Genomic DNA, 25,546 nt, shown 5'->3' on the forward strand with positions numbered 1-25,546 from the left:
AATTAAACAGCAAACATTCGCGGCCATCTTCGAAATTTAGTCCAGCAATTTTTATGACGAAATAAATTTCATTAATTACTTAATTATGAAAATTAAAGATCGATGTAAAGATACAGATTACACAAACTTTGCCTTTTTGTTGAGAATATTTTCTGATTTTCACGCAAAAAATGCTCTTTTATGGAAAAACTCAGTGAACGCACGTAACAAACAAAATTTGTTGAGGTTCTGCAAGAATGTGGATCTATCCGGTCTACCGGTATGAAATTAGTGCTATTTTGAGAAAATAAAACACCAATTTTAACAAGCAAAGACAAAAAAATTATTCAAAATATTGACCATTGCTTTCTACACATTTTGACCACCTTTCTGGAAATTTATGGACACCGCGCCAATAGAAATGTGCCTCTTTGGCATCAAACCAATTAGACACCCAATTTTCTACTTCTTCGTAGGAATCGAAGTGCTGCTCAGCCAATGCGTGTCCCATCGATGAAAACAAATGGTAGTCCGAAGGAGCCAAGTCTGGTGCACACGGCGGATGCGGTAGCAACTCCCAGCCAAGTGTTTTGATGGTATCCTGAACCGGTGTTGCTTTGTGTGCAAGTGCGTTGTCACGGAGCAAAATTACCTTCCCGCGTCTTCTGGCCCATTCTGATCGTTTTTCGATCAATGCACGGTTTAAATTAATCAATTGTTGTCGGTAGCGAACAGTATTAACGGTTTCACCAGGTTTTAAAAGCTCGTGGTGCACCACACCTTTCTGATCCCACCAAACACACAGCATTGCCTTCTTGCCGAATCGATCAGGTTTTGCAGTCGATGTTGATGGTTGTCCCGAATCGATCCATGATTTTTTCCGTTTAGGATTTTGAAAATAAATCCATTTTTCATCTCCAGTAACAATTCGATGGAAAACTGATTTTCTTTCGTGTCTTTGAAGCAAAATTTCACAGGTGTTTTTTCGGTTCTCCATCTGTCTTTCATTCAATTCATGCGGCACCCACTTTCCACACTTTTGGATCTTTTCCACATGCTTTTAAACGATCAGAAATTGTTTGTTGTGCAACATTTAACATTTCTGCCATTTGCTTTTGACTTAAAGTGTCTTTTTCATCCAATATTGACTGCAGTTCGGCGTCTTCAAACTTTTTTGGTCTGCCACGTTCTTCATTTTGCACATAAAAATTGTTATTTCTGAATCGTTGAAACCATCTTCTGCATGTTGCTTCTGACAAAGCATAATCACTATGTGCCTCGACAAGCATTTGATGCGACTCTGCAGCACTTTTCTTCAAATGAAAGCAAAAACTTAATGTTTTCCGCAAATCATCATTTTGTGGTACAAAATTCGACATTTTTAGCACAATGAAATAATATATTGTTATTTGTTCAAGGACTTGATTTGTATTAAATATGTTTGTCAGTTTGCACACCACCCAAGCAAACAACAAAAAAGGTTTGTTTACAACAAATGCCCTATATCGAGACATTTATATCCTGACGCTCACCTCATACCGGTATACCTGGTATTTTGTATTCGAATTGGGTATGTTTTATCAAATGATGTGAAAATATTCGGCAAGAAAAACTACTTACTTTTCTGCATTTTCGTAACATTTCCAAGGCTGCGGCCTCGTAGGAATTTACCAAACTCCAATGCATGAGAGGAAGGAGGGCAAAAACTTCCTAAGCGATGCATTCACCATCCCTGTTTAGGCAACAAACAACGCGTTTTTATTGACAAAAGCAGATACGCTAGTTTGAAACCAACTCAGTATGTTAATCATTCACATACAAAAAATTAATACAATTATGAGTTTCACTCGCTAGGAACATGTTCTTTGCAATAATGAAATCATTTTTTATTCATAAAAAAGCTTAAAACTGAAACCTCCAGTCTTTCAGGCCTAAGAAAGGCATCCCAGATGGAGATTTTTAATAAGAATAAATCGATAAATCAAATTTCAATAGAAACGCTTTACGTAAAGTGCCAAATAATCCCGATATTAAAAAGTGGCTCCTTCATTAATCTAAGTGCTTCCTCTCTCTCAATTCCATTATGAGTAATTGCCGGGAGCTGCCATTACCTTTCAATCTCGGATTGTGGCTCACCTAAGTCAACCTTTCTTGACTTTAATGGAAATCACCATAGAAACACATAACTTTGAATATATGAATGTGTTCTTTAGAGCATTTAATCTTATCCCTCTATATTGATTTTTCTCATGAGCTAGGAAAGCCACGAAATAAATGGGATGAACTGAAGCATTAAACATAAAATTTATGTGATCATACTGACCCTCAATGGAGGTCCGAAAATTCACGTCTTACTTATCGGCCGCCTCCGGTGCCAATTCCAACTTCCGCGGAAGTCGTATGCGGCTTAGATTCGACTCTGAGATATCAAAGGAATTTTATGCGCTTCCAAAAGAAGTTAAAGAATTTCAGTCAGAGGTAAATTCTCCTATTATACTGCATTCCAGACATATAGGTATATACAGTGTTATTATTTGCTTCTTGGATATTGGCACTCGTATTTCAGTAGAACTTTTCGATTGGAAAAGCAAGACTCGGGGGCGGGCAATATCCAGTAATATACAGAAAATATGAGACACCACAAGACGTGTGTTTTTATTTAAGACCCTTGCCAATATTGATGTTTTTTTAGGTGATAACATTTTTGAGATATTGCCCATTCTCCACCCATTTGCGCTTTTATTCTGCGAATTATTAGGAACGCAAAAAGTTAAATTTTCAATTCGTTGGTAGGTAAATAGCCAGATCCACGTCCGGCAAATTATACTTTAAAAATCCTCTAGTGCGCAATTTAAGCAATTCTCAAAAAGGGGAAATGGATGGCAAAGAGTTCAAAATAAAAATAAGAACTAAAACATCTTGAGGCTTCACGATGAGGGCCATCTCTGCGAGCGAAATATAAAATGTGCATTTTAAAATCGGCTTAAAAGCAGTTAAATCGACCGAATTCTCCGGGTCCATTAAGGCTCAACAGCGTATTAAAGTCCGGCACTGGATGTTTTCCTATACACTTATTTATTTTTGCCTTTACTTTTATGGCCGACAAGGGAAAAATCATACATTTTCAAAAAAAAGACCTAAACCGTTCTTGTTTCAGACCTAATATCTTCCGGAGCAGATCCAATTTACCCGGAAACATAAGCTGTCTCCGTGCTAAGAACACCTGAGCACAGTTCATGTTATATAGAGGAAAAGTGCTAAGGTTACATAGAGAGGAGCTCAAACTGCTCAAACGCGATTAATTCGATAACATGTTTATATGTAAGTGTAGGTGGAAATAAGGCAGTATGACGAAAATGTTAGAACTTCTTAAGTAGGGTATATGTACAAGGGTTTACAGTAGAATCTATAAATAACAGAGTATCATCGTCACATCTCCAATTATTTTCAAGATCACCAATCTCTATAGTTTGCACATGATTACAATGAATTGTCGGAAACATTGTTGTTTATACTATTAAAACTCTCATTTTCCACCATTGTGCCACTGTCAAACAGATTTAGCACTACATACTCCACAGCACAAAGCAATCTTCTTTTAACGTATAAGTTTCACCGCAGATACAATTACAAGAAGATACAAATACAGTTGTCTTTTTGCTTAGTTTACGAGCATGTGCCAGAAAACGATGGCTACATGCTACATAGTAATTACTATTTTATTTGAGTCATAGCTCGACAATAACATTGATGCAAAAAGAAAGTTTATTTATACAAAATATTAAGTTTTTAGTTTAGTACAAAATGAAAAAAAAATTAATGTTGGCTTTTCAGTTTGTCAGCCAATTTGAAATCCTATCCAAGCTAACTGAGACCGACGCTGCTGGAATAATTTTTCCATGAGTTATCAACAATTCTATAATTATACAGCTAGCGTAAAAATGACAAATTTCGTAGATTGCGAGTCGCCCTCGTGTGCAGTAGCGAAAATACCAGACTTCATTCACATTATTATCGATTATCTTTCCTCACTTGCACGATTTGCCAAGTGATGGCGCCGCTCAGGAATCAATTTTCACAGGTAAAAATAAAGCTCACAATATTGTAAACGTATCACTTTTTTTCAATAACCTAGTGACTATATTATACATTCTAAAGGATAGTATAACATTTCATAATATAAAATATGGCACCACCGTAGAAGTAGGCAACGAAAGACGTAAAACTTCCAAGTCACCGTGTAGAACCCTCTAACTTAGTCCTTACCGTTAAAACAAAACAGCCATCAATTATAATACCTCGAAAATAACAAGTTTCAAGGAGCACCGAAAAGGAATTTGATTTGCTTCTCGCTGTGCAGGTTAGAAAACGCATGCAGGAGTCTCAAGTGAGAAGCAAAGATAAATTCCTTTAGCAGAATTTCCATAGTTAAAACATAAACAAGTTTTCATTTTTAATATTTAAATCCTAGCTTTACACACTTGTTTACATACAGGATGTGTAACGATTGAACAGAAAGAAACGAGGTTTTGCCGGTAATCTCCTAGTGGAAGCTTATTACGGAGCTGGTAGTAACACTGACTGACACTGTCCAAGAAATCACTATAGTCAATACTTTTAAAACGAAAACGCACCTACGCTTAATAGTTATCATCAATAAATCTTCACAATTACTGCAGTCTCTTTCCATTGTAACATCGTCCTATTACCATTCACCGCGATATTATGTACAATTAATTTACAAATTTTCATCCTCAAACTTTAAGATTCTGTTGCTAGTCTCCCGGATGTTCTGGGCAAGATCTGTTCACCTCGAACCATTGGTCTATACACCTAAAATACTCAAATTTAGTATGTGAAAAATCAAAGTCTGGAGATAACTTTATTAGGACTCGCAACTCTCAGGTAAAGTTATCTGCACTTTGTTAATTTGATAAATCTACGTACGATTTATGATATATACAAAGGCATGGCAACCTGGCAATAATGTCACCTTGACTGAGCTCCTCCAGGCAAATCACGCACTCGCCTTTGTCGTCCGTCAACACGTCTTCTACAAGAGTATTTTGAAAAATTCTGTTCATTAGTTTGTCAAGATTCACTGAAATTGATGAAAGATACAAACTATTACTTACCGTTGTATGAAAGGCGGGGTTTTGTGAGGCACATTACTAGATGGCATTCAATGTCATCTGGAACGACGAATTTGCTACATACCGGGCATTTAATACCTGCAAAAAAAGCATTGATTCATTGAGGGCGAACCATAATATTATCTTACAAAAACAGTTCTACTACATCCCCGGTTTCTAGGTGATTAGTAGCCGTGACCTTGCTAGCTTCACCACGCAACTATTTTTCTAATGACACATTTCGATTTTTATCCATCAATAATTCCTTCATATATCACCCACAATATGTTAACCGCAATGCATTACAATCAACTCATATCAGGGTCCGTTAATTTTAAATTTTTAACAAACGAAAATAAATAAGTTACCATAGAGCATGCGGTGAAAACTGCTACCAGTGTCGGGGTCCTCTTCTGGTAAACACGACCCTATGGTGACTCCCATCGCGTTTAAAATAAATTGATAATCCGCATAATATCACCTGGAAATTCGAGAGAAAAACAGGCGACGAAAATAATGAGAGAAAGGCCGGATGCAACAGTTTCCGAGACACTAGGCACCAACAGCGACGCTTGAAATGGCGGGCTTCGACGCCGACGTCCCGGCTACGCCGACGCTAGGCCGTCTACGGGGGCAACGGAATTACAAACTTCGGTGGTAATTACATAGCTGAAACGGGACCTTCCACATTATTTTGCGTTCAATTTTCATAATCACCATATTTCTCTTCAAAAAACGTGCCCTCAAAAGCAAAATTAGGCGCAAAACATGACGACAATAAAACGCTGCATTTGGACGAAATAAAAATAATAATTGTTATCCGAAACAAATATTTTCATTCCAAAAACAAACCGATAAGAATTTCTAGAACGAATTTAAAGCTCGCTTGTCACGTCGTATGTTTAAGGGGTAACTGGAAATATAAATTAAATAATGTGAATCACTGAAATAAGATACTTCTTTGCACAGGAGCGACGCTTTACTATACCTCTTTCGTTAATCACCAATTCCTGGCCCCAAAGGTGGTTATTGTCCACATCGTTGCGTTTCTGCTTAAATCCATGGTGGTGGTTACCATGATGGTGAGAAAAACTAAGACCCATTTTGGTTTTGTCGCTTTGTACCACTGAGAGAAATGCTATATTCCTTAGAGGAATATTTCACCTTGTGCGACACTGAAAAACCTGTTCTGAGCTTAAACTTGATATTTCAATACACACGCGATAATTTTAATAATTTAATTAAATTAATTATCAAGTCACACTCTGCGACGTCAACGAGTTCAAGAAACCTCCACGATCGTTCGAAAGATAAACGGTTCTAGAGTGTAAGTGATTTAAGCATCCTCCCCAACAAAACAATGCACAACTGAATGGTAAAAACACAAGGTATGATCTATTTTGAAGATCCGCCTTAAGGGGTCTAGGACTAACAATTTCGTGCCATTGACACTTCGATAAGCAGCATCAAATGTGCCGCATTGGGACACTTAACAACATTTATCGCAAAATTGCCGCTATGGACTAGTAAAATTGGATCGCACCCAAAACATTATTATTTATTACTTAATTGTCGCCATAAATAAATTTCTCCTACTCACCATTTAAGCTCCATATGTGTCCAGGCAAAGAGTGAGCTGCATAGACCCTAGTGAGAGCTGCAGCGGCGGCATGCCCAATCAGACCCCCATGGGCCCCATCTTCTCCTACGCTGCTGTCTGTATCTGCTCCAGGACTTCCAGCCATCGAAGCCTCTCCCAAATTGGGACCCCCATTCTCTGCATGGTGGGATTCAGACGCCGAGCTTCCATGCAAGTCTGGAACACTGGACAAAGACCTGAAAAGGATTTTTGTCAATCAAAGTTGAGAGACAGTGTTAGCGGTTCTGAAGGATCTATTTGATAAGCCTTCTTGCAGAAGCCCTGTTTTTTGAAGTTTTTCTTTTGAGCTACATATGTGAAACAATGAGTCTTGATGGCAATGACCTGAGTAATGACCACCCTGTATAAACAAGTTGCAGCCTGCAGCCTTGAAATCAATTTAAAGCGCTAGTTTATTTTCTTTACTTGGCTGATCTGCTCTTTGTGCAGACTGGTAACAAAAATAAACTTTGCCAGGGAAAACTACATGTAATGATTCTGTTTATGGGAACAGTAGGGAAATATCTATAGTTTGACATTCTTGCAGGAAAACTCAAGAAATTATCTGGTCCACACAGTTCAGTCAAACTGACCTTGCACTTTGATTGAAGAATTGGGCATAAGCATTAAAGGTACACTTGTGCTCTGTTGCACAATTGCTTACTTAAATTCAAAATACAATTGGAAGCATTATTTATGCATAGGTCAAATTCCGACATCCAGTGGCACCAGGGCTGGCTTCAAGACTTGAGTGCACTTCCAAATCTATCGAAAATGTAGCAAAAACCTTACCTGGCCCTTTGTCTGTCATTCTCCATACCCAAAGAACGCATAAACCTAAATCCCGGGTTAGTAACCACCTCAGTGCTGCTGCTGGTCGAAAAAGCCCTAGTTCTGGGGCTCTGTGACCCCTCAGTTGTGGTGCTCAGTTTAGCCCCCATTGTAAGAGTTTACACCACTTGTTCAAGGTGCTGGTCTATTATTAAATTAAGGGGAAAGGTCTGGAATAATTTTGTTACATTTTATTGTTCTCGCTACGCTGTTTTCTCGCGGAAACGCAAAACAACCATTGTGGTACCGGGGCCATATCCTCACACATAGAGACCGCTGTTCAAGACTTGTTTTTAAGCACAATAAAGAACTTGAGGGCGCAATTTTTTTTAAGGGGAGGTTACGAGGAATTTGTAATTGGCAATTTAGCGCTTGTCGGGGGACGGTAATGAGATTTTTTAATGGAAAAATGGAAAAAAACTAATAAAGTTGACATGATCTGCGTCACACTGCAAATTCAAACCGACTGACATCTTATGATCAACTGTCAATGTGTAGCGACATTAAGGGAATTTCATAACCAATAAATGTAGCTCTGTCTTCTCTGGGACGGATATGAAACAAAAAAGGATAATGATGCTCTACCCATATAACGCTTACGTCAGATCTATAATTGGAGCTACTAGTCATAGATGGAGCAAACTGGTGAAAGCGTATAACTGGTTGCCGTAAGTAACAACAATGCTTTGAAATTGCCGCTAAATTAATAATTTTTTTAAAATAATTATTTATTGTGCTCTCTCGAATCTAAAATACACTGAAGTCAAAAAAACACAAAAATAGACGACTCTTTTATCGACCTCTTCAGTCCAGAATCAATGAAATCTTTCTCACTTTTAGGCGCACCAGGTCCATTGCATAAAACAATGAAAATCTTAATAAAACTTAATTCAAACAAGCTTAAAAAAATACAAAAAATTCAACCATTTTCGAACCGCCATCTCTAAAAACTTTTGGCTTTATTGTGCGCATTCGCACGATCGATCCCCCCGGTTTATTTGACGTCAGAAGGGCTAATATTCCTGGTTCATTGTAACGCGACATAAACATGTACGACTTCCTGAATCTAACTAAAATCTCAACGACAATATGAGCGCATTAAAGTGGCAATGATTCGGTAGATTGGAAAAATTCATCTGGAAATGGTGGAAGACACCATCAGCCAAGACGCCCATGGCTACTCCAAATTGGTGGGCAGAACCAGAAAGCGCCAGAGCGATGGGTTCTCCAACGCCCGGGCTGCTTATGGCAATATCTCTCCCCCGGTAGATTCCTTTAACGTCATCTATTTGTCTTTTGTGCTAGGGGGGATGGGGTTTTTGCTGCCATACAACAGGTAAATTGATGCATATCCTGAATATCTCCGTATCACACGTACTGCATTTTGCAGCTTTATAATGGCTATGGACTACTTTAAAGTCCGTTACCCCGCCACTCTTATAGTTTTCGACATGTCGCTGGTATATATTGTGGTGGCCCTCCTCACAGTTCTAACAAATAACCTCTTAGTGGAGACGTTTACCCTAAATTCGAGAATAAATTTTGGTAATAAATGTCCTTCCAAGCAACCCTCTCTTATGATTATATTGCAGGGTATATAATGTCTTTTATTACCCTTATATTCGTGGTGGTATGCGAGATTTGGTGGGAAGCATGGGGTACTACCACTTCATACACTGTAAACTTGGCAGCAGTGGCTGTAGTCTCAGTAGGATGTACAGGTTGGATTTTAAAAATTGGTTACTACATGTAGCTACATTCTGTAGAAAATGTTCCTGTAAGAGAGCTAATAAATATAAAAATCCTCGTTTCAGTCCAACAATCGAGCTTCTACGGCTACACCAGCATGTTGCCCCCCAAGTACACGCAAGCGGTGATGGTAGGTGAAAGTACCTCAGGAGTGTTCACTTCGATTGTCCGAGTAATAACGAAACTAATAGTAAATGAGTTGAGGGGTAGCACCGTCTATTTCTTCACGGTGTCAGTTTCCACGGTGCTCACATGTTTTGCCATGTACCACTTAATAAAGAGATCCGATTTCATACAGTTCTATATTGCTCTCTGTGAGAGGGCCAAGACGCATATCACTTTGGAACCCACAGAAGATGCGGGATTAGTACGTTTATTATTACATGAAATGATATTGCTGTTACTGTTTCAGCATAATTTACAGATTGAAACTAACGACTCTCAATATGGAATTTTGAAGATCCAGACAAGTCCACCTCCATCGGGAAACCAGCTTAGTTTTGCCAACCCTGCCTACGAACCATCGGCCCCAGTGCCCACTTACAAAGTGGAGGATGTGGTGGTGAGAGGCAGACATAGTGCCAGTACTACTGGAGTAGGAATTACTGCTTTGAAACGTATGAACTGTTTAATATTTATAGTTAATTCCTAAAAAGGTGAATGTCGTGCAGGAGGGATCCAGGCTCGATGGGAAGTGACCAAAGCCACTTACCCTTACATGTTGTCGATATGTCTAGTATATTTCGCCACGCTTTGCATTTACCCAGGAGTGGCCTCGGAAATTGTAAGCTGCACATTGGGCAGCTGGATGCCTATTTTAATGATGGCTCTCTTCAATGCTTCGGATTTAATTGGAAAAATGATCGCTAGTGGTGCCAGGTGCGTATCAGCTCTACTACAATGATATTGATTTAAAATTGCAGGTTTTGAGTAACCGTATTTGAATCAAATCAGGTTGCCGGATTTAATGTTGAATGCTATCAAATGAACTGTTATATTTAGATACTGGACCGGCTCTCGTTTAGTGAAATGTTCAATAATGAGGCTAATTTTGATTCCTTTAATGATAATGTGCGTGGCCCCCAGACGTAGTCCTAAATTTTCAACAGAAATCACCGCCTTTATATATTCGATCATATTGGGGCTAACCAACGGCATATTGGGAAGCGTGCCCATGATTCAGGCGCCCACCAAAGTCGACGACAGACACCGGGAATTAACAGGTTAAAGAAATTGGTCCCATTAACACGAGATTAACTATAATAAACTGCATACAGGAAACATGATGACGCTGATGTACATGTTCGGACTAGCTGCAGGCTCATTGGTGGCTTATTCCATAGAGAAGGGGTTGGGGCCGGTTGACGACCATCCCTGTGCGATTGCGCCTTACAACCTGGTAAATGGCAAATGCAGTAATGAGCCATTGAGGTAAAAGTGTAATTTTCAGCCTGTTCCAGACGCTTTTACCACTACTGCCTCCAAGGTATATGAGAACTCACTGACCACTCACTTGTTTTGGTCTACGATACAGCCTTCAACGAGTGCAGGCACCTTCATCGACGCCAGTAATGATACGCAAACCAGTCTGATTTAAGATAGGAAATGCTTGTTGATTGGTTCTTCTATAGTTTTGTAATTGAATGTTAGATATCGACTGATGGTGCTGAAACTTGGGTTAAGCCAATGAGGAAAAAGATGCACTGAGATAATTGTCTTCATCTAGTAGTATCAATTTGGATAAATCCAGACCAAAGCTTAACCCATATCTTTTTATAGAAACACTACTTAAATATGGCGATCTATTAGCATACACATAGATAAGTATGTACGTAATAAATTATGATGTGCGCATATATCAATTACATTTAACCTTGTTGTAACAACTAAATACGTAAAAAACACTCGTTTAATGAAAATCCACATTTATTTATTCGCAATACTAGGACCCTCAGAAACATTACGTTCTATACCCATAAAAAGCAGCAGCATTAAAAATATAAATAAATAAAACAACGTATCAATAATTTCAATATTAACAAAACTTCTTCATTCCTGTTTCTGTTTCCCTTCTAAAGCTACTTCTCCACCTCCCTCGTCAGTACGAGAAACATCCACGGGATACAACCTAGAGAACACTGCTGCAGTTCTCTGTATGCAGATGCATTTCAGTTACTTACCATCTTTGATACAAATAAACCAAGAACACTACGTCATCCCTCAAACAAGCCACACGATGAGCTGTGGGCATTGTGATAATAAAAGCGAAAATGTCGTCGATGAACGTGTTGAAAGCCCTGTAAGTGAAAGCCCTCCACGGCAGGGCAGCCACAGACTTCAGTCTATAGTTAATGAACAACTGAGGTAGCATGAAGAGGAAGCCGAAGGCGTATACGCCGTTGACCAAACTGTTGATCGTCCAAGAATACCAGCTGAAATAAGATATGCTTAATGCAGAAAAATACCTTTTAGGCATAGCGTAAAAAACTGTTACCTTTTATGCGGTTGGTAAAGAAGGGAATAGAAAGCTGCGGCTAAGCATAAAGGATACAACAAGTAGCTTAAATAATTCATGCACTCTTCGTCGTACTTCCGAGTTTCAGCCTCAGCAGCCGATTCTGTGCTGTCACGTTGAAATGCCACCCCCTTCCACGAAATTTTCATGTTGGTTTTACAGACTTTCGTTACTTTCCAAACCTGAAAGCTTAATGTCAAAAAATACAGGTAAGTCCATCAGTGCAAACTACACCTCGATTAAAGCGGCAACTCCAGCAGGAACTAACACCAACAAGGACGTCCCTTCATCTAAGAGAAATAAGAAAACTACCAGTTGAGAGAACGCTCGCCACAAAACCGTTCTGGTGGACAAGCCTGCCATGGATTTTTGAGATTTCCAAAAGCTGACATCATTTTTGAATGACAGGAAATCGAGCAGCAACTGCAAGATTATTTTTATGAATATATGAGGTACGATCACAAGTAAATTACCCACATGGATACTGCCAATGGCCATAGTTGCGCATAGCAAGTACAAGTTGGTATCTCCGAACACCCCCTTGACTTCATCCAAGTCCTTTTCAGTAAAACCTAGATGGACGAACTCCCTTATGGTCTCTTCCATTTGCAGACAGAACCTATTTTTGCCTAAGGAGATAGGGGTGTAGATGAAAGTAAAGTTCATAGACTCGCTATCTGGGGTCACTTCAACTAAATCTTTAAGTCGCATATTGAGGAAATCTTGGCTGGCCAGGGGCAGGAACTGCATTTTTGGGTTTATGCGTAGCAGTCTGCCGATTTCATATGGAATGTCACTGCAATTACAATATTTAAATGCAGCATGCAGTTAAACTGTGGATTTTAAATAATGTGACAATTGTAGAGGTCTTGAATAGTACTCATTAAAAACGCTGAATTCAACGTTGTTAAAGCTCCGGTAAAGCGATCCAATAATGCAAATTCCTAGTTTTTATCAACTTATATTTAATACAAGCCACTACTTCCTTCCAAGCGTTAATGATTCATATTCTTTTCTAAACACTATTTTAATCTCAAAACAAACTGAAATATTTCAATTAATCAAATAATCGGTCTCCGACCTAACCCCAGAATTCGAACAGCCGGCTCAATAACTTTTCACAGAAATCCAGCCGAACGGTATGACCAAAGTCAAGTTGCCCCTTTAAAATCCAAAAACTATAAATCACACGTTTTTTCATTCAATCCGTAATGCAAGATCAATCCCCAATATGAGTTCTTTCAGCCCCGAGTTGCTGCTTTCCGCACTGAAAAAAAAATCATCAGAGCTGCCCCAGTACGCCCATGTCCCTGACATAATCACCCGCAGATCTTTAGGACTCAAGACCCCCCTCGGATCCACAGATACCCTAATAAGTAGCATTTACAATTCGTTCGATGTTCGCCAGAGTTGCAGGAGTTCTACGTTTGACCAATATCAAGGGGGAATATTCAATTTGGAATTCAACCTCGATGGAAGGCTGTTAGCTGCAGCCTGCGAGGCCAAGCAAGTGCTCCTGCATGATTCCGGGAACCAAAAACGAATTAAAACCATCGAAAATGCCCATCTGAAGTGTGTGAATTGTATAAAATTTTTAAATGAAAAGACATTTGCTACTGGGTCAGATGACACTCTGATCAAACTGTGGGATATAAGAAATTTGAATAACTGCTTAAAGACTTTGCATGGGCACAGGAGTTGGGTAAAAAACATAGAATGGTCAGAGCAAGATCAAGTAATGGTGACCTCAGCATTTGATGGTACTATTTACTCCTGGAACTTAAAAGAAAACTCTGAAAATGGTATGCTTTTTGACAAAGTGTTCTTAATGAAGGGACTAATGAGGATGAAGTTGACTCCAGATAGCAAGAAAATGATAATTTCAACCACATCTGGCTACATGATAATCATACATGATCTCAATTTATTGAATTTGGCGACAGACTTGCGCTCATTCAGACCAGGTCTCTACAGACTGATGCAAAAAAGCCATCAAGCATTCCCAGTAGTTGTGAGTTACAATTATTTATTTAGTCAAAAACAAAAAAGGAATCGAATAGAATTTATTGACGATTTTCCAAATGAAGCAGAATGTATTTCTTCCTTACAAATCCACCCCTATGGCTGGTGTGCTGTGAGTAGAAACATCAACAGGGAAATTGATGAAGAGTGGACTGCAGTTCACGATATTCAAGAGAGAGATGCAAAAGAATATGAGGAAGCTTATGAATATGTTGAAGAGTGTGATATTAGTGAAGAGAATGAAACAAGTGATGATGAAGAGTTGCCAAATTCCCGACCAACTGACTTGTGGATGGGTAACATTACCTTGGAAGAATACATGAATGACAGCACAGAGTGGCGGCCTCACCAAGCAGAAATGGCTATTACTAACAGTGGCTTGATAGGCATGAAAGCCTCCAATGAAGCCTATTTTAAGCAGCACCAACATGAACGTAACAAGCTAGTAAAAAACTTGAGCAGACTCACACATTACATTAAAGAGAAAAATGTAGCCAAAGGCTTCATCAAAGTTCTTTCTTTTTCCCCTGATGGTAGGGTGATTTGTTCCCCTTATGAAACTGGAATAAGACTTTTAGCCTTCAGCCGAAACTGCCAGGAATTGTCTGAATGTGTCCCAGAAAGTGCTCGACCACTAGAGACCATATTAGAAACAAACAATTACCACAGAGATGTTGTAGTATCCTGTAAATTTAACCCAATGCATTTCCAGCTTGTGACTGGCTGTTTAGGGAGTGAGATTAAATGGCACCAACCAGTGTTATAGATTAGGATCTTCAATATTGTTGTATATTATTGTATTGAAGGGTATTATTGCTGTAAGTGTAACAATTATTGATAAGGTATAAGAAGGAAGTATGATATAAGAAATTTGTAATAAATCATTTTCTTACCCATGCGGTAAATGCAACTCTTCAGTGCACATTATTAAGCAATACCTGCTCCTCAAATGAGAAACTGGCCTTAGCTCTTTTTTTCTCAAGGAGCTCTCCTCCTTCAATAGATTAAAAGTGGCACTTTGAGGAATTGCATACTTAGTCAGGCGACCTAGAAACCAAATGGCACTGACACCACACGAATTATACACCCCTTAAAAGCTAACCTTTAATATATGTTACATCTTCTAGCCCTAAAAGTCTTTGGAATGCTTTATTTGGATATTTTGAGGTATGTTTGCTCGGAATGATGAGAGTATGCACAAATAAGGTGCCATTTTGACGTACAGTTTTAGGAATACTAATGGTGATAACCCTTAAATTGTTTAATAATAACAGGATTATGTATTTGTTTTTGAGCAGAAGCTCTCACTTTTCTAATTGATTTCTATAGTCAAACTCCTGAAGCCACAATGATAAGTTGAATTTGCCAGTCTTGGAATTGTCACTAAGGTATACTAGTAGGTCCAAGGAGGGGTTGTCATTTAAAAAGGAATGGTAGCACCGTTCTTCTATTAGTAGGGGATTGCACTTTGGGGCCTGCCAGATCGAGTAAATGCCCCAAATGGACCTGCCCACTATGAAGACGAAAACTATGCACCCGATAACGGTTAAAATAGATCTCATTTTAAGTTAGGAAAAGTAGAAGGGAGCACCGGTCAATGGAGCCCTGATTATTAAAAAAAAAAAGACACGTCAAATGGTTTGTTTATGTGTTGGTATTGATGTTTTGATGTGACAGTTAATTATCATTCTTAGCCGGGACAATGAACAGTTTTATTTCACTTTTAAATAGATCTTTTAACATGTTAGAGTGAGTGAGAACTATTTCCAGATCAGATATGTATGTGTAGTAAGGTGGCGCTAAATTCACACCCAAAAATTTATTTATAGGTTAGATTTAACATTAGCAAAATTGTGAAAACGGACCCAATGTCTGTAGATAAAGACTCCGATGTTCCTCAACTGTCCGCAGCTACATTCGCCGCCTTACAAGAGTTCTATCAAGAGCAAGAAGAACGTGAATTAAAAGAGAAACAAATCAATGATATCCATGAGGGGGTCTTTGAAGAAGACTGGGTAAATATTGCTCCACCGTTTGGGCTCCCTCAATGGATCCCCCTTTAAAATTGGATAGTCCTCAACGCCTCACAATTGCAGCAACTCAGTCAATTTTGGTATGACGACAGCACCATTGAGAGGTTAGTGCAAATTGCTCTTGGCACTGTAGGGCTCAATGCAAAGATTGCCTTGGTTTCTTGTCCCACAATCTTTCAAGAGATGAAAAGGAAGGCAGGCCCCAGTGCTGAAGGTAAAATGACCTAACATTAAGCTTTGTAGAGACATGAACATTTGACCATATAACAATTTTAAACTAGACTCTGATCATGAGTTGTGTTATTTATGATTCAGGTTGCAGTGAAAAGTTCATGTTCCTAAGATGCATAATTTAATATATTGCAGTGACTCTATTTGAATATGATAAGAGATTTGCCGCTTTTGGATCAGACTTCATATTCTATGATTATAAGTCCCCACTAAGCATACCTAGAGACAGGAGCAATTACTATGATATAGTATTAGCAGATCCACCATTTTTGTCCCACGAGTGTTTAACGAAAATTGCTGTAACCATTAAATATCTCTCTAAAGAGAAAATCATTCTATGCACAGGTTCATTCAACTGTTGTTGTTCATGGAGAGATGGATTTAATTTCCAATTTTAGGAGCAGTAATGGCGGAGTTAGCTCATAAGTTGCTAGATCTTCAGGAAATAAATTTCAAACCTAAACATAGGAATAATTTAGCCAATGAATTTTGGTGTTTTACAAATTTCCATGAGAAGGAAAGAGAAAATAAATGAGTGATATTTCTTGTGTAACACTGTGTTTTATTTCCTTTAGTAGTGATATGTCATGCAAAGTGATGGGATAATCATGAACAGTGGCTTAATTCTATTGCACATTCTAACGTTCATTAATACACTTCTAACCATTCTCTTCCTACATAAAATTGAAATGTTTGCTTTCTTTGTAGGTACAGTGAAACCAAAGAATTTGGTCCCCTAAATTTAACACTCATAAACTCTGATATATTATTGCTATAGTAATGTATAAACATGTGAGTTCTGCCACATTAATATAATAAAAAAATTATCTCCAAGGAATTTGAGTATCAATGCTTCTGATCACACAGCAGTACCTTACCACTAACAACAAATAATATACTATTGGTGTAAACACAACAACTACACTGGGTGCAATAATCTAGCAAATCATATTCTCCAAAAATAGACTCCTCTTTACAATTATTTATTTTACAGTTTTATCGAAGTATACACTTAACCACAGAATCAACTATAGGGCTTCATCAAAGTAGCCCACATCCTCAACCACAATTCCTGTTTCATTTAATGCCTGTAATGTTAGTCGATCAATCTCATTTAGCAAAAATTGGGTGTCCATATCCACATCTACTTCTGAATGAATGGAGTTATGCACACTGTCCCATTCAAGGCTATTGGCCGAAGAAGAGACGCGCGAGCAATCAGATTCCGTGGTGTTGTTAACTCCAAGAATGCTTTGATTTACATCAGGCCCCTCCCAGGGATATTGGGAAGTAACCCTATTTGTAAATTACTATCATCACCAACCAGAGAAATGTGGTGTAAACGCACCATGAACTGGCTGAGGGGTCATGTATTATGGAAGAAACAGGCAATGTTTCATGCTCCCACTCCAAATCTAATGAAATGTCTGGGGTTGAAATGCTAGTTCGGTTTAAAAGTGCCCGGGCATCCAAACATTGCATCTGTATATCTTTTTTGATATAGGAACTGTGAAGCATCTGAAAGTTAATTGAAATACAGATTTTTGTTTTTTGGTTTTACCTCTGAGGTGAAACTCGTTGTGATTCAGGAAGTCGATGGTAAGAAAGCTGGGGTCTTATTAGGCCTTGCATAATCCCAGCTGAGCCCAGCTGGAAGATAAATATCTGAGCTTCTGGTGCTGTGTGCAATGTAAAAAAACTGTCTTCCATGAGAATTTACCTTTTGTTTACTTCTCCGTTTTCGGAAAATTCTCGCCATGATGCCTCTAGAGTGCACAGGAATGAATACACACATTATATTATACTGTCTATTGTTTGAGTTTATTGCAACTTACCTTCTAGCTGCAGTTTCTTGCACATCCGGTCTCTGAAAGTAGAAAAGTCCAGAACTAAATACATAAAAAGCAAGATACTACCTCTTCAACAAGGAAAGAAAAATCACTTCGAGAGTTTGAGGACCAAATCTTGAAATTGCACAAGGCTTCATGATTTCCACACATCGGCCAACAAGCACTGCAACAATTTCCCATAGTTTTGGCAGTCCAGGATGGACTGCGTTCAGGTTAACCCCCATTTGGGGCCGGGCAGTCCGGAAAATCCGTGATTACTTGCAGGGGAGCAATTGGGATGTGGAACTAGCCAGCGTTTGATAAAATATGATCATTTTGCCGAATAGAGTAGTTATGTGACTAGAGAAAATATGCCTGTAAATAAGTAGTGCAGTTTGTTCGGTGATATAACGTAATAGCTACAACTTTTATTCAATTTCAAGGTGGGTTTATTTTGGTTGGTTTTGTTTGCAAATAATATAAAAATGTCGGGCTGACAGTGGCACTAACTTGTTCGTAAAAGTTGCAATAGATGTCTGTTCAGTATAATTGTGTTCTGGCTTCTCTTTTGTTTCAATAAATAATAGTGCCCGCCTGACCTTATATTAAGAATTCCATACCCCATCACGTGACCGTCAATTTCACAGGTAAATGAAAGTGGTTTTTGAAAAACTAAATTTGACTTTATTGACAATTCGAAAAAGAAACCAAAAGTGATAAAAAAATAATCAACAACAATTAATTAACTAATTAAAACATTTTCGTTAATAAATTTGATTTCACCCTATGATATTATGGCATCCGCCTTAGAACAGTTTGTAAACTCTGTTCGGAACTTGTCCCTTCACGGTAAGTGCAAATTTGAGGTTAACCTGGGGCTTTCTGACACCTCCACTTTCAGGCAGCTTTCGAGAGCTATATGATGTGATCATAAAGACCAGCGATGTGCTTGTTAAAAATGTTCAACATCTAGACAACGTTCTCGAAACGCTAGACGTTCAACAGCACTCTTTGGGGGTACTTGCAGTGCTGTGGGCAAAATTCAGTAATCCTAATGCTTCGTTGCCTGATAACCTGTTCATACAAGCTCAAGAGTTCATTCTTAATTGCAGCGTCGATCAAGTGAGAATCGCTCCAGATCTGTGTAGGTTTGCTGTGGCAATTCTTAAAACAAACTTATGAAACTCTGTAATTTAGTTGCAGATTTCTGCCATCGGTTTACAAACTATTTGGTGGAGCAGAAGTCCCCAATTAAAGGCATTAGTTTACTGAAACAAGCGATTATTAGACTGAATTATTTGTCAGACAACCAGCTGACATCAATTCATGCTGATTTGTGCCAGTTGTGCCTCTTGGCCAAGTGCTTCAAGCCGGCTCTGCAAATTCTAGACGTTGATATTGTTAGTGTCTGCCAAGAGGTTAGTTGTTTTAACTGAAATATTAATTAAAATATTAAATAAACATCAAATAGGTCAGTAACACTAATGCAAATAGTCCCCAATTTGATGCCAAGTACTTCTTGCTATATTACTATTATGGAGGCAAAATATACTTAGCCTTAAGAAATCTGGATAGGGCACTGTATTTTTTTGAGGTAGCTCTTACTACACCTGCACATGCAGTCTCTCACATAATGCTTGAAGCCTATAAGAAGTTCATATTGGTCTCTCTGTTGCTTCATGGGAAAGTATGGATCAACTGGTAAATTTAACAAATCTATAATACCTATTTTTGCTAGGTGCAACAAATCCCAAAGTCTTCCTCTAAAGTTGTCATGAGGTTCATTAAACCACTATCACAGCCTTATAATGATCTGACCAGTGCTTTCATCACTAACAATTCAGCCGAATTGAGTGCCATTATTACCAGACACAGCGAGGTACAATTTTAATTTGCAAGTTAGTTCATTTATAAGCTTATTTACATCAGGTTTTCACAAGAGACCACAACATGGGGTTAGTGAAGCAGGTCTCTTCAGTTCTGTACAAGAAAAACATACAACGGCTCACTAAAACCTTTCTTACCCTAAGCTTGTCTGATGTGGCTAGTCGAGTGGGGTTGCCCAGCCCCTCCGATGCAGAAAAACACATTTTAAACATGGTTGGTTTAGATCTGCTTATTGCTGAATTATAGTTAATTAACATGGGCTTAGATTGAAGATCGTCAGATTTACGCTATGATTAACCAGAAAGATGGGATGGTGGTCTTCAGTGATGAGCCAAATAAGTATAGTGGTCCCGGAGTGCTTAAATCGTTGGAAGATGAACTGATGCTATGGATGGAATTTAATAACAGGATTTTGGCAATGGACGAAGAGATACAGGTGAGGGAGCTTAAAACATGGCAGATGATGTCAAATGGGTTGGTTTTAGGTAAATCCGCAATATGTGAAGAAATCAGCAGGATTGCAAGAGGAAGAGCAGCCATCGAAGAGCACCTATGCCATGTAGAATTTAATGTTCAGTGTGTTCTTTTTTTTTTAATAAAATAAATATATGAAGTTTCACTAATGTTGATGTTGTTCTTTATTGACTCCTCAATCCTTCACGGGCATTAGCAATATTAAAAGGAAGGAAAATAACCGGAGGAATTCGACGATAAGGGCAAAAGAATTGATGAAAACAAACCTTTTAAGTCACAGATTTGCATTCATTACTCGTCAAAAAATTAGTTGCGTTCAAAGCATACGATGAAAATTGGTACTAACAAGAAAAAGCGAAGTTTTTAGACAAACAATATATTAATTTGTTTGGAAAACATTTCGAAATTTCTTACACTGGATGTAAAGCCATAAACAATTCTTTTTTATAAAATTATCACGAGCTAGAAAAGTCAATATTGATGCGGATTATGAACTAAAGTGTCATTCAAACATTTGACCTTAATCAGCCTAGATACACTAATGCCTTCCCAGAATAAAAATTGTCTTTGTTTCGCCCTGATGCAATAAAATCTCATAAATTCCATTCTTGTCATAAAATTAATACAGTACTTTTTAATACCTTCAATTACTTATTGTAACAATTGGTACAGAACCCAGTTAATTATATAAGCTTAGACGAAGGGTAATATATGCGATAGGTACATCATCATATCAGTTTAATTACTTAGTTGTCAATTCATTGCTGAAACGAACGTAAGTCACACATTTTCTTTTGTAGTTTTGCTAATTAACCGAACTTTGTACCTAGGTAAACAATATAAAGGAACTTTTACTAGGATTAAGTAACTTTATTTCTTATCTACTTTAATGTATTAAATGACTTAAAAAAAAACTCTGTTTCAGTCTCGTTTTCACAACGATAGGGGACTGATGTTTCTGTAAGAGTCTAGCTTTGGTAAAATAAAACGCATTCTATTATATATAAAATAAATACTATAAATAATTAAAAAGTGGTAAAAATCCTATCCAAATCTCGTGGAACCCTGTACTCTCTGGGTAAGGAACATTCATCTGTTTCCCAACTGATTAAGTGCTTGTTAATACGTAATAAAGCCAAAGTAGTTTTGCCTTTTATTTTGTCTCCCCCTACACCTGGCGTATCTTAGTAACACAACATAAACAAAAAAAAACATTGAGATTCGGATCTGATTCAACCTTCGAGGAATAATTTCAATATCACTATAGAGGGTTGTAGCCTCCTAATAATACTATCCATAGAATTAGGAGGAAACACACCCTAGCAGCTATAAAACTACAATCTGGAGACAGTTATTACGTGGCTATCGAGATGCTATCTGGAGATGAGTGGACCGATCGAGGTGAGTTCTTTCTGGTCCTCAAGGCGGACTTTTTGGAACGCGTGTTTCTTATCCACCACCGGCGATGATCCATCTGTTAAAGGTGTTAGATGAGTAGAGATTAGTGTGTGTTATTTTACAATTCGACTGTTGTGAAAAGTGGTTTGAAAAAAAAAGAAGCTGCGCAATTCAGTAAATTTTGACATTTTTTAAATTATAATTTAATACAATTAAAAGTATTTGTATATATGAACACATGGTTATCAGACATCTAAAAAGTGCGACAAAATAACCAACTTCTTCCAGTCTCTTTGTTTGATTTGCGATGTGTCACAGGTGTAAAAGTGAGACAACAAATTAAAGAAACAAATGAGATTTCCGAGGTTATGGAAGACCCAGTTCAACCGAGCAAAGAGACATCCGGCATTTCGTTAGGAATCGGTGCAAAACAAGCAGAAATAGCAGACACCTTTATAATAAAGTAAACGTAGAATACTTTAAATTAAAATAGACTTGAACATTATTATACATAATACTTTATAAATAAATGCAAACCACTTATCTACTGCCCGCTCCATCTTAAATATTACTCTTCATTGGCGAACGCAGAGATCAATTCAGTGGACATTTTGTCATGCTCAGAAGATGCTTATTACCTGCAGATCTGAGCAGCCATTGCACTATCACATGCAACGCACAAATGCCGAGGGCACCAAATCCAAAGTAGCGGAAAGTCAGGGTTCCGTCCACACTGCTTATAGCGTACCCACCACATAAACTGCCTATAGACGCACCTATGCCCTCAAATACTGCACCCACCACGCCCTGAATGAATAAAATAATTATAATAATTATTTGATTGATGAGCAGTTTCGCGGCAATACACCTGCATTGTGGCTTCAGTCCCAATCGGAGCGATGATACTAGCGTAGGAAGCCATGCAAGCGTAAAACACCCCGTATGTCAGTCCGTTACTACACTCGATGGGTATAAAGTACCAGGGATTCTCGATTACTGAGTACAAGATAAATCGTACGCCCAAAGTTAAGAGAACCAAGCTCATAGCATTGACGTGTCCGATTTTCTTCAAGATTTTTCCTGATAGAAAGAAGAAGGGCAACTCGCCTCCCAAGCACTGTACGCCCATGAGAATGCCCTTCAGAGTCTGGACCCGGGGGTCATTTCGCGCATTTCCCAAATCCTCCACAAGCCATAAGAAGAAGTTCCACATGAGGCCGGTGCACATTCCCACCGCCACACACCAAACCAGAAACACTAGCACCCTGATGTTAACCAGCAGTTTGCCTATGTCCCTGGTTATGTTGCTTGACAGTTTGGTTTGAGCGTACTTTGATCACATTAGTATTAATTTTGCGATATGTAAAATGCTGGCGGAAGTCACCTTCAGCCTGCACGAGGCGAGGAAATCGATGATCAGGAACGAGGCTCCCAAGTAGAAACAGATTGTATAGTCTTGGTAGGTTTTGCCCACACTTGCGACGTCCACGAGAATCCCGGCAATTAAAGTGAGAATGCCCCAGCCAAGAGCCCCGTACATCCTTTGGTAGCCGTACCTGTTGGGTTTATCCCCTTGAGGAGAAATTGACACTTATGAGGAGTGTCAGAGAAAAAATATCATCACTCACCCAACATCTCGAAGCAGATGGCATCTGAGATGCTCACGTTAACCGCCTGCCCTACCCACCCCGTAATCATCAGAACTAGGAACACCCAGAACTGATAGGTCCGATAAGACCTCTCATCTTCAATCTGGTTATTTTCCAATAAATTATCAACATCTTCATGATTACATTGGACCGCACATCTACTGGTGATGTTCCGCATATTGCACTGTGGATTGAAAACCTGGTTCTCCCCCTTGATATTGGCTATTCTGAACACCATAATAGAATCAAGGAGTTGGGTCTGATTAAGTGGCATTTGGGCTGTGAATATGATTTCACTTGTCGCGTTATTACCACAGTACTGGGACAGCTGCCAATCAGCACATAAGACCTCTAAATCATTACTGGACAAGGGGCAGGTCAACTGAAATATCCTTGATTTAGTAAGACTGTATAATGCTATGTCTAGTGGTGATAATAATACCTGGCAATCAATGTCAATATTCTGATTATGAATTCTATCAAACACCTCACTGTTTATGGTCACCTCCTTAATATTTTGTAAGGAGACGTTCTGAAAAACGCAGCTGAAGTCCGCAGTCTCCCGCATGCCTATCTTGGGTGAATAGAGGATGCTTATGAAAGCTACTGCTGTTAATAACTGGGCTAAAGAATCGGTTGTTAAGAGTTAGTAATATCCACTCTATGGGCAAGGCTTACTGAATAGGAAAATGTATTTTTGACAATGAAACCGGTCAGCTATTGCTCCGGCAAACGGCTTGGCTATCATGCCACTTATGGGCAATATGGTATAGATTACTCCTACTATTGTGCTTGAGAATCCCAGTTGCCTGCTGTAGGTAGAGAGGTAAGGAGTGACAGGACCAGTGCCTTAAACATATTTTCATGCTTGTATAGTTAAATGCAAATTATACTGGTAATCTTTGGGTATTTTGAATTCATTAAAGCAAGGCAGTCTTAAACAGTTTTGAGCAGTTTTATACAGCTAATCATGACTAGTAACTCAGTGATAATAAAATTGAAAAGGATGTGGAAATCAGACTATTTTTATAATCGCAAACCCTGGCTTTTCAGATTTTATGATATGCACAATAATTAGTGAGGTAAGCACATATATTATCTAACAATACTAAAAAATAATTACTGATGTTTTACCCTATTGGAGAATTTTATTTATGGTTAGTATCTACTACAAACCCAGTAAGGCAGTAATAATCAAATTATCAATCTTCCTATAACTTTTTGCTTCAACCTTCAGAATCAATCTGCTGATTCGTGTCTGAGAATCACTGATTAATACATTTGATAGACCAATTATTACTGGCAATTTGAATAAGAATTTAATTGATGCATAGCCATGTTATTTGGTATTTATGGTGTTTTATAAACTATTGTTCAATTAAATGTTCATTAACCCAATTGTTAGTTAAAGGAATTGATGTGGTAGGTGTTTTAGATAATAAATGAATCTAATCAATAAAATCAGTGCAACAGTTGAATAGGGCTGAAAAGAATATTTAATAAGAAGCTTAGTCACATATACAGAACAGAAATTCATTTAAGCAAGAAATATTTTGCTGTGCACCAACTTATCAATGTTTTTTTTGAAAAAAAATTGCAATTGCTGTACAACTTTCTTGGGAGTTTTTTCAGCTAGCTGATTAACATAGCTCACTTTCGGATTAGATAGTTTAATTATCGTTAAAAAAAACTCTCTAAGTATTTCTAAATCGGCTTGGCACTACTATCCTTCACTCACCATGTTTTTATAACTTATAATAAGACTTACCAGCATTCCACAAGAAGTAATGAGTCTTCATTGGTAACAATGCCTTATTCACCTTAAATTTCATCTTCATAATTTGACGAAATGAAGGCACTTATATATCCGAAATACGAGCGGATTCTTGTTCAAAAGAGCCCTCTTTACACTAGAGTACTTCTTGCGTTTAGCGCTACTTACGTAATGCACATTTTAAAAATATGTTTGTTTGAATAAGTAGTTGTAATGACGCGTATTCTGGTTGTGTGCCCCACACGTGTCAACGTCGGTGATGCGAGATTAATTGGACTATCCTGAAAATTGTGGAGGATTGAATATTTATTTGAGGTTATTACAACAATTAATCCCTCTCCCTTCACTGAAAAATTATATTTGTCACTGTCAAAAATACAAAAATCATTAATAGAGTACGAAAT

At 38.2% G+C, this 25,546-nt stretch overlaps 8 protein-coding genes across 10 annotated transcripts; 4 read left to right on the plus strand and 4 right to left on the minus strand.

Annotated features, from left to right (window-relative positions):
- Positions 1-4,079: 4,079 nt before the first annotated feature.
- LOC136339139 (E3 ubiquitin-protein ligase ZNRF1) lies at positions 4,080-8,061 on the minus strand. The gene is made up of 5 exons (XM_066282142.1): positions 7,543-8,061; positions 6,712-6,947; positions 5,115-5,210; positions 4,927-5,032; positions 4,080-4,812 (listed from the first exon to the last, which is right to left on the minus strand). The coding sequence occupies exons 1-5, from the start codon at positions 7,689-7,691 to the stop codon at positions 4,755-4,757; spliced, it is 645 nt and encodes a 214-aa protein (XP_066138239.1). The 5' UTR covers positions 7,692-8,061; the 3' UTR covers positions 4,080-4,754.
- Positions 8,062-8,558: 497 nt separating this feature from the next.
- Positions 8,559-11,249, plus strand: Ent3 (equilibrative nucleoside transporter 3). Of its 2 annotated transcripts, none has more exons than XM_066282021.1 (9): positions 8,559-8,917; positions 8,972-9,126; positions 9,174-9,302; positions 9,396-9,697; positions 9,755-9,947; positions 10,002-10,209; positions 10,333-10,553; positions 10,608-10,729; positions 10,791-11,249. In XM_066282021.1, exons 1-9 carry the CDS (start codon positions 8,724-8,726, stop codon positions 10,833-10,835), a joined length of 1,569 nt encoding a protein of 522 aa, XP_066138118.1. In that variant the 5' UTR covers positions 8,559-8,723; the 3' UTR covers positions 10,836-11,249. The 2 variants fall into 2 exon arrangements, with proteins under 2 accessions (XP_066138118.1, XP_066138117.1); XM_066282020.1 differs by having other exon boundaries at positions 8,561-8,917; positions 10,781-11,249.
- Positions 11,239-15,514, minus strand: LOC136339068 (lipid scramblase CLPTM1L). The gene is made up of 8 exons (XM_066282023.1): positions 15,176-15,514; positions 14,970-15,118; positions 14,761-14,914; positions 12,323-12,641; positions 12,080-12,268; positions 11,825-12,027; positions 11,511-11,762; positions 11,239-11,458 (listed from the first exon to the last, which is right to left on the minus strand). Exons 1-8 carry the CDS (start codon positions 15,427-15,429, stop codon positions 11,380-11,382), a joined length of 1,599 nt encoding a protein of 532 aa, XP_066138120.1. The 5' UTR covers positions 15,430-15,514; the 3' UTR covers positions 11,239-11,379.
- LOC136339072 (DDB1- and CUL4-associated factor 10 homolog) lies at positions 12,799-14,777 on the plus strand. Its single transcript, XM_066282025.1, has one exon. It carries the CDS (start codon positions 13,077-13,079, stop codon positions 14,631-14,633), a length of 1,557 nt encoding a protein of 518 aa, XP_066138122.1. The 5' UTR covers positions 12,799-13,076; the 3' UTR covers positions 14,634-14,777.
- A 159-nt stretch (positions 15,515-15,673) lies between the features above and the next one.
- On the plus strand, positions 15,674-16,684 carry LOC136339081 (EEF1A lysine methyltransferase 1). Its single transcript, XM_066282038.1, has 4 exons — positions 15,674-15,882; positions 15,964-16,114; positions 16,267-16,476; positions 16,530-16,684. The coding sequence occupies exons 1-4, from the start codon at positions 15,736-15,738 to the stop codon at positions 16,664-16,666; spliced, it is 645 nt and encodes a 214-aa protein (XP_066138135.1). The 5' UTR covers positions 15,674-15,735; the 3' UTR covers positions 16,667-16,684.
- Positions 16,673-18,484, minus strand: LOC136339080 (uncharacterized). Of its 2 annotated transcripts, XM_066282036.1 has the most exons (6): positions 18,048-18,482; positions 17,967-17,998; positions 17,852-17,897; positions 17,693-17,781; positions 17,480-17,638; positions 16,673-17,427 (listed from the first exon to the last, which is right to left on the minus strand). In XM_066282036.1, exons 1-6 carry the CDS (start codon positions 18,159-18,161, stop codon positions 17,160-17,162), a joined length of 708 nt encoding a protein of 235 aa, XP_066138133.1. In that variant the 5' UTR covers positions 18,162-18,482; the 3' UTR covers positions 16,673-17,159. The 2 variants fall into 2 exon arrangements, with proteins under 2 accessions (XP_066138133.1, XP_066138134.1); XM_066282037.1 differs by lacking the exon at positions 17,693-17,781 and having other exon boundaries at positions 17,480-17,649; positions 18,048-18,484.
- Positions 18,485-18,643: 159 nt separating this feature from the next.
- Positions 18,644-20,470, plus strand: CSN3 (COP9 signalosome subunit 3). The gene is made up of 8 exons (XM_066282029.1): positions 18,644-18,809; positions 18,862-19,104; positions 19,158-19,378; positions 19,432-19,647; positions 19,699-19,839; positions 19,890-20,060; positions 20,113-20,283; positions 20,333-20,470. Exons 1-8 carry the CDS (start codon positions 18,755-18,757, stop codon positions 20,408-20,410), a joined length of 1,296 nt encoding a protein of 431 aa, XP_066138126.1. The 5' UTR covers positions 18,644-18,754; the 3' UTR covers positions 20,411-20,470.
- A 211-nt stretch (positions 20,471-20,681) lies between these two features.
- Positions 20,682-25,505, minus strand: Sugb (Sugar baby). The gene is made up of 8 exons (XM_066282017.1): positions 25,137-25,505; positions 24,047-24,217; positions 23,811-23,992; positions 23,348-23,750; positions 23,104-23,291; positions 22,588-23,049; positions 22,358-22,526; positions 20,682-21,795 (listed from the first exon to the last, which is right to left on the minus strand). Exons 1-8 carry the CDS (start codon positions 25,204-25,206, stop codon positions 21,695-21,697), a joined length of 1,746 nt encoding a protein of 581 aa, XP_066138114.1. The 5' UTR covers positions 25,207-25,505; the 3' UTR covers positions 20,682-21,694.
- Between the last annotated feature and the right edge of the window lie 41 nt (positions 25,506-25,546).

This window comes from Euwallacea fornicatus, chromosome 5 (assembly GCF_040115645.1).
Source record: "Euwallacea fornicatus isolate EFF26 chromosome 5, ASM4011564v1, whole genome shotgun sequence".
NCBI lineage: Eukaryota > Metazoa > Arthropoda > Insecta > Coleoptera > Curculionidae > Euwallacea > Euwallacea fornicatus.

Bases quoted from the DNA above. Each gene is read 5' to 3' on its own strand.
- CSN3 (XM_066282029.1), top strand. From the start codon at position 18,755: ATGGCATCCGCCTTAGAACAGTTTGTAAACTCTGTTCGGAACTTGTCC. The intron at 19,105-19,157 runs GTAGGTTTGCTG...TCTGTAATTTAG, and splicing joins GAGAATCGCTCCAGATCTGT to TTGCAGATTTCTGCCATCGG. The intron at 19,840-19,889 runs GTACAATTTTAA...TATTTACATCAG, and splicing joins TTATTACCAGACACAGCGAG to GTTTTCACAAGAGACCACAA.
- LOC136339080 (XM_066282036.1), bottom strand. From the start codon at position 18,161: ATGGGAAATTGTTGCAGTGCTTGTTGGCCGATGTGTGGAAATCATGAA. The intron at 17,999-18,047 runs GTAGTATCTTGC...TTCTACTTTCAG, and splicing joins TTTCTTTCCTTGTTGAAGAG to AGACCGGATGTGCAAGAAAC. The intron at 17,428-17,479 runs GTGCGTTTACAC...ATTTACAAATAG, and splicing joins GACCCCTCAGCCAGTTCATG to GGTTACTTCCCAATATCCCT.
- LOC136339072 (XM_066282025.1), top strand. From the start codon at position 13,077: ATGAGTTCTTTCAGCCCCGAGTTGCTGCTTTCCGCACTGAAAAAAAAA.
- Ent3 (XM_066282020.1), top strand. From the start codon at position 8,724: ATGGTGGAAGACACCATCAGCCAAGACGCCCATGGCTACTCCAAATTG. The intron at 9,948-10,001 runs GTATGAACTGTT...AATGTCGTGCAG, and splicing joins AGGAATTACTGCTTTGAAAC to GAGGGATCCAGGCTCGATGG. The intron at 10,210-10,332 runs GTGCGTATCAGC...TGTTATATTTAG, and splicing joins ATGATCGCTAGTGGTGCCAG to ATACTGGACCGGCTCTCGTT.
- LOC136339068 (XM_066282023.1), bottom strand. From the start codon at position 15,429: ATGAGATCTATTTTAACCGTTATCGGGTGCATAGTTTTCGTCTTCATA. The intron at 15,119-15,175 runs GTGAGAGCTTCT...AAACAATTTAAG, and splicing joins TATAGAAATCAATTAGAAAA to GGTTATCACCATTAGTATTC. The intron at 14,915-14,969 runs GTTAGCTTTTAA...TTTGGTTTCTAG, and splicing joins AGATGTAACATATATTAAAG to GTCGCCTGACTAAGTATGCA.
- LOC136339139 (XM_066282142.1), bottom strand. From the start codon at position 7,691: ATGGGGGCTAAACTGAGCACCACAACTGAGGGGTCACAGAGCCCCAGA. The intron at 5,033-5,114 runs GTAAGTAATAGT...ATACTCTTGTAG, and splicing joins ACCCCGCCTTTCATACAACG to AAGACGTGTTGACGGACGAC. The intron at 4,813-4,926 runs GTACGTAGATTT...TGAGTATTTTAG, and splicing joins CTTTGTATATATCATAAATC to GTGTATAGACCAATGGTTCG.
- Sugb (XM_066282017.1), bottom strand. From the start codon at position 25,206: ATGAAGATGAAATTTAAGGTGAATAAGGCATTGTTACCAATGAAGACT. The intron at 24,218-25,136 runs GTAAGTCTTATT...AATATGTTTAAG, and splicing joins TTACTTCTTGTGGAATGCTG to GCACTGGTCCTGTCACTCCT. The intron at 23,292-23,347 runs GTGAGTGATGAT...TTTCTCCTCAAG, and splicing joins CATCTGCTTCGAGATGTTGG to GGGATAAACCCAACAGGTAC.
- LOC136339081 (XM_066282038.1), top strand. From the start codon at position 15,736: ATGTCTGTAGATAAAGACTCCGATGTTCCTCAACTGTCCGCAGCTACA. The intron at 15,883-15,963 runs GTAAATATTGCT...TCACAATTGCAG, and splicing joins GGGTCTTTGAAGAAGACTGG to CAACTCAGTCAATTTTGGTA. The intron at 16,477-16,529 runs GTTCATTCAACT...TTCCAATTTTAG, and splicing joins GAAAATCATTCTATGCACAG to GAGCAGTAATGGCGGAGTTA.